This window comes from Rhagoletis pomonella, unplaced genomic scaffold (assembly GCF_013731165.1).
Source record: "Rhagoletis pomonella isolate Grant_MI unplaced genomic scaffold, Rhpom_1.0 Rhpom_scaffold_00293, whole genome shotgun sequence".
In the NCBI taxonomy this organism is placed as follows: Eukaryota; Metazoa; Arthropoda; class Insecta; order Diptera; family Tephritidae; genus Rhagoletis; species Rhagoletis pomonella.
In genome coordinates, this window is record NW_023458847.1 from 6,973 (window position 1) to 13,312 (window position 6,340).

At 33.7% G+C, this 6,340-nt stretch overlaps 1 protein-coding gene across 1 annotated transcript in view; it reads left to right on the plus strand.

Annotated features, from left to right (window-relative positions):
* Positions 1-991: 991 nt before the first annotated feature.
* LOC118750539 (nuclear pore complex protein Nup205-like) overlaps positions 992-6,340 on the plus strand; it is a 61,080-nt gene continuing 55,731 nt past the window's right edge. Inside the window, exons 1-2 of the mRNA XM_036485253.1 lie at positions 992-1,717; positions 1,773-2,065. Of these exons, the coding sequence (XP_036341146.1) occupies positions 1,097-1,717; positions 1,773-2,065 (914 nt within the window). The 5' untranslated portion in view covers positions 992-1,096. The remainder of the gene's footprint in view (positions 1,718-1,772; positions 2,066-6,340) is intronic.

Sequence of the window (6,340 nt, forward strand, 5' to 3'; positions counted from 1 at the left end):
TTTTTTTCTATGAATCGACATACTTTAAGCATTGTTGACGCTATTTCCATTTGAATGAGGAAATAGCGTCAATGACTTCATTTCTCAATTTATGTTGACTTTATTTCGCTTTTGAAAATATGTCAATTGACCTTATTAGCTGTCACCGTATTGAACCATAAGTAGTTGAGAAAGAATGTTCAGAAAATGCGTTATGGGAAGAATATGTTTATTAAACTGAAGACATATTTATTTATGTTGGGCGCGCAAGTGTGCAGCACGATAAAAAAAATTTGAAGGAAAAACCGCTGAGAGGCAGCCTGAACATTTTTGAAGTTTGCTAACATATCAAAAATTTTTCAAATTTTCAATCTCACAAATAAATTCTCACTTTCAGTCTCAAATAAAAGAAAATTTAAATATTCTCAAATTTTTTTTTTGTTTTACTTTTATTTGGCATTTGAGTTGCTCTGAAAATGACAATTTTGGAAAGTAGACAAACTTCAAAAAATAAATGATGGCCGACGAATTGAGCGAATATTTGTATCATGAGTGTGCAGAAGTCAAGCCGTCATGCATTCGACTCTGCTATGATTAGGCGCGTAATTTACGGAGTTCCTTATGAAGTTTTCTTTTCTCGAAAAAAATGTCACCTTCGTATTTGGCAACATTATCAGAGTGCAACAATTTAAAGAAAGAGCACGCAATAAACATGTGAAGATGCTGAGAAAAGAACACGAAAACTTGACAGCCCTGGCGCAGGGCAGAATAAGTGCAACATTATTTCGAGAAAAGAAACGCTACTAGTTACGATTTTGGGGACGTTTGGCCAATTTGGTATTTCGCTTCTTGTCTTATTCGACAATACCTACAAGAAAATTAGCATCACTTCCCAGGCATTTCCATTCACTTATTCTTTTTTGTAGCACTGTTATATGTATCTATAGGCATTGCGTCAAATTTTAAACCAAACACATTTAATGACATAAAATCCAAACTTCTTTCTTTCAGATTTGTGTCTCGTTTGGATAAGCAATCCCCATCTTCTATAAACACAGCCAGCGTACAAATTCCTGCAGAACTATTTTCTTCTTTTGGAGACCAATTAATTGATATAATGTGTCGCGATTGTGTTATTGGTCATGACATATGCAAAATGCTAACAATGTCGTGTTTTAATTCAGCATTGGAGTTTAATACTATTCCTAGTGTCATGCAATTGTTTGCAAACCGGGGTTATTTAGCAAAAGTAATCGAAAACCTGGAGCAATCAGATCAAGATTTATGTCTTGTACTGAGTGATTCTGTTAAGAATATAAGAGCACTTTATGTCTATGAATCGCATATAGCACTTCTACTTCGATTTGCCGATTCTTACATCGGTGCAGAAATGCTGCTTTCTGCTAATCTATTAACTATTCTGTCACAAATGAAAGTTTATGATATGCATCCAGATTTTCAAGGATGTTCTCGCACCCAAAATGTCACAAATGAATTTTTACCTGCAGTGAATAATCGCTTTCGTCAAATATTATTTCCAGCTTTACAATTATGTAATACGGTTATAAAAACTCTTGGTTCAGATAACCAATCGGCGATGTCTCAAATAGAAAATTTTTTGTTTTCTCATTTTGAAATCATTGAGTTTATATTAAGAAGCGGAGCAACCCAAAGAGATATAGGTATTATGCAGGAACTTTCTGTGGTGACCGGAATCATTGCTCGTATAATGAGAAAGGTATTATAATGGAATATGTATTTATTTTTATTACTTGTTTAATAATTAATTTTAGGAGATGCGTTTACCTGCCGATTTAAAATCACATCAAACTAAAATCCACTTTCATAAAATTAATAGATATATGCTCCATATATTCTGTTACTTTGTGCTAAAAAATGAAGTTTTAAAAAAAAACACAAAGCCTAATGCTCAAAGCAATGATGTTTCTGAGGCTAGTGGCAGTTATATCAAACACTTCGTTAGCATCACCGCAAATGTTACACTTTTCTTTCGGTATAAATTTACAAATACAATGAGTTTAAGTAATATTCTTTTCTACCCTAAAAAGAATACATCACTCAAAAGGTAAGTCATATTTTTAAAAACATGAACATTTATCTTTTTGTTATATAATCTCTTTAATCTCTTAATCTTTATCTTTTGTTATATAAAAACATCTCAGATTAAAATCATAATAAAAACCTTGTGTACACATTTAAAGCAATACAAATTTAAAATAAAGTTTGTCGCTGCTTAAAGCTGAAAAGGTGCCAAGTCCACCTTTTTTTCAAAAAATATTTTTTGATTCGGAATTACAGATGCATCGATTTTTCGTCTCTCCTGAACAACTTTCAAAAATGAAATGCTGCACCTTATCACGTTTAGCTAGCGATGTATTTCCTATCAAAGAATTGACGGCGTAGAATTCTTTTATACAAATTTTTCAAAAAAAAAATTGTTTTTTTTTTTGCAAAAAGGGAAACTTTCCAGCGAATCCCAAGTAAGAGCGACAGTATTGCATTTCTATGTATCGAAAAATCCCATGTTAATATAATCGTGTAGCACAAATCGAAGTAACTACTATTATTGGAAAAAAATGTGTTTCTCACATGAAACAGTTTAATACATATATTAGTAGGTTCGAATTTGAACTAAGAGCATTTTCATTTTATTACAATTACTGTAATTGAATCGGCGAGTTCGACAACCGTACAAGTCAAAAAGTTGACATTTTAAAGTAAGATAGCCATTTTGTTTAAAATTTTTACGTTCATCGACTGATTTTAAAACCTGTACTAGATATTTAACCGTTAATACACCAGAGCTGTGTGCACCCGTGAGAAATGAAGAATCAGGAGAAAACCTGTACATGTCAGTGACTTGCACGGTTTTTGATCTCAATAACTAATAAGTGGCGCTATATTTGGTGCCACTATATAAATATACATATAAGAGAAACCACCAAGCAAGCAGCGTTTCCTCTTAGTATTATAGGCTACCGAGAGATTCAACAAAAACTATAATTATTTTCCAATAAGAGGTCATTCGTTTTTTGCCTGTGACTTGAATTTTGGCTGTGCAAAACGGTATTTCAGAAAACATGATCGAATTTATACGCCACAAAAAATATAAGAAATTCATATTTACTTTAAGGAATAGGCGGTACTGTAAATCAAATCCGATATCGGGTACATTCCGAAACGTCAAAATACAAAGCATCAGTCTTTTTTATTTCTTAATCTTCTTAGATGCTAGTTTTCAACTAAGTTACTTACGCAAGTTAGACTTTATCTTCTAGTGCGGTTCAGAAATAAAAGAGACTGATGCTTTGTATTTTGATATTTTGGAATTCATCCACACTGATATTGCGGGAAACGTCTTTTGTGTCAAACTATTAGCAGTTTAATACTATTCCTAGTTTCCTGTATGAAATTTCCTTATGGGAAAGCGTGGGAATATACATGAGGCCATGAGAGCCATGAGAGATGAGGTGATTGTAATAAGATCAACGGAAATAAGGTCAATTGACTTTATTTCCCACCCTGGTGCGAAATAGTCAATTGACATTTTTTTTTAATAACGAAATGAAATCCATTGACATTATTTCTCTTTCAAACATTAAATTTGCTTAGCTTCGCGGCGGCCCGCGTCAGCGCGCCAAACCGCGGGCGTCGCTCTCGCGCCCCGCGTACCCCGCGCGACCGGCGCGCACCACGTCACGCTACGCCGCCATTTGTCCCTATTTTACTTCAAATGGCACTTAATTTTTTAATTTGGCACAAAGTGCCAAAATGGCACTTTTGTAAAAAAAAAATAACATTTCAATATATTTTTGTGAAATCCTTTGCGTGCACTTCTTTTTCTCAACTAAAATTTTCTAATTTATAAAGGCTATTCAACTGGTTTATCTTATTTTATCATTGCACTTTTGTTTGGAAAATGTAGCTTTATTTTATTGCTAAATGTGAATGATTAAAAGGAATGACACCTTTTTTGGCACTTTTATTTTGCTATTTGGCACATTTTGGCACTTTTTTATCCTCAATATGGCACCTCATAACTAAGGATAATTGGCAGCCCTGATTGGAAGATTTCTGCTCTGTTTTGGGGCAACAACTTGTCTGCAGTAAAAAAGTATATAATTTGTGTTTCAAAAGTGTGTGAAAACCAATCAACTAACTTATATGATCTCAGTTCCGATATTAAATAATCAATAATTGTTTATACCCGCATTTTGGCACATTGGCTCGTTGAATGTGCCATCTAATAAATAGTGTCGTCGTTCTCCTTAGCTGCTTTTAAGTGATGTCATCACAAATTGCTGGCGGTGACATGAATACAGTGTAAGAAAATTCTGTTTCTATAATTGTTTCCTTATAGAAAGGTCGGTTTCTTTTCCACCTTAGACATTCCGAATTCGTTCAAAATATGCTAATTTAAAACAGAATTCTTTCAGGGTTCCTCCGGGGTTTTTGGACATGGACTTTTTCTTCAATTTAATAGGGTTCGCTTTATTTTGTAGAAATGTAACATGTTTTGCAAGTTATGGATCATTTCTACACTCTTTCTTCTAATATTTCTCGTATTCCAGCTGTGCGCAGGCGTTTAGTTTTTCGCATCGTGTTTTTACATATTCGTAATTTATGTTTTTTAATAAAATCAATTGGTGGTAGTTCATGATTGTGTGTGGATTAATATCACAACACTGAGGATTTGGCAATAACCTTTTTCATCTATTAAAAAACAACACTTACGGGGCAATGTTTATTGTAAGAACAACATTTTTTTCTATGAATCGATATACTTTAAGCATTGTTGACGCTATTTCCATTTGAATGAGGAAATAGCGTCAATGACTTTATTTCCAAATTTTTGTTGACTTTATTTCGCACCAGGGTGGGAAATAAAGTCAATTGACCTTATTTCCGTTGATCTGCAAGTATGCATAAAAAATTTAGAAAATGTGTTATTTCACATTTAAGTGCGTAAACAAAAATAACACAGGCCAAGCGGCGGATCCAGACTTTTTTTTGGGGGGAGTTTTCCGGGAACTTTTGGAACTTATTCCTATTACTTTAAACGAGTATCTAATTCTTGTATAGTTATATATAAGGTCTAACCTAGCGGATTTATGGTCTTAAAATTACATATTTACTGCGAAGGTATTCTCGCATTTCGAAAAATTTGTATTTAAATTTTTAAAGATGTAAATAACATGTAAAAAAGATTGCTTTCATTAAAAATGTAATAATTTTTGAACCGTTAAGTTTTTATGTTTTCAATGTGGAGAATTTGTCCTCTTGGATTGTTAAAAAATTCTGGTCAGCTTACTGTATTAATAATACAGAGGTGGGGGGTTTATATTTTTAAGCGTGTAAAGTTATTTAGAAAACCAAGCACTTTTTTGAAATGTTGCTCCTGTTTATGAGTAATTGCACGCTCAAAAAAGCACTAAATCACCAATATTCTCTTTTGAAATACTAGTAAAATATATTATTTGAAAAACTTTTGCAAAAATTACATTCATTTTACAACAAAAGATAATTTATTTTGTTATTAGGAAACAAGTTATTGTAAAATAATATAAATCTGGCAACTCTAGTTATCACTTTTCTTCTTTCCATTATTCCATTGTATTACATGTTTCTTATATACTGAATAAAGTCAGTCGCCATCTTACATTGAAACTGCGCGTGTCTATCTCTGCTCAAGAGGTTATGGGCTTATTCACCAAAAAGTTTTAAATCAATTAAAAATGGCAACAGGAACACTCAGCTTTCCTTTTGAAAAATTAAGAGGACGCGAAAACTTCGACGTATGGCGGAGGAATGCCAAATCCTACTTGGTGTTGAAAAGTTGTTGGAAGATAACCCAGAATGGGTTGTCTGATAATTCTTCGGAAAAGAATCGTGACGCAAATGAACGGGCGCTGGCAGAAATTACGCTCATGGTAGAGCCGAGTAATTTTTCGCACATAGCAAACGCCGAAAGTGCAAAAGACGCATGGGACTCGTTATTGGCAGCATATGAAGACAGTGGTTTAACTCGCAAGGTAGAGCTTTTAAAAAAGCTGGTGCAGTTGAAGCTGGAGCAATTCCAATCCATACAGGATTACGTAAACGAGGTGGTAATGACTTCAATCAAGCTGCAAAATGCTGGTCTAAATATAGGCGACGAAGTTGTCGCTTCACTATTGCTTGCTGGGTTGCCTAATGAGTATCAAGCACTCGTTATGGCAGTAGAAAATTCAAAAGCAAAATTAACTGTCGACAGCGTTAAGAGTTTGTTGTTGCAAGACGTCAAATTTGACTGCAGCAAAGACTCTACGGACAATGCTTTGTATTCAATAACCAACAGAAA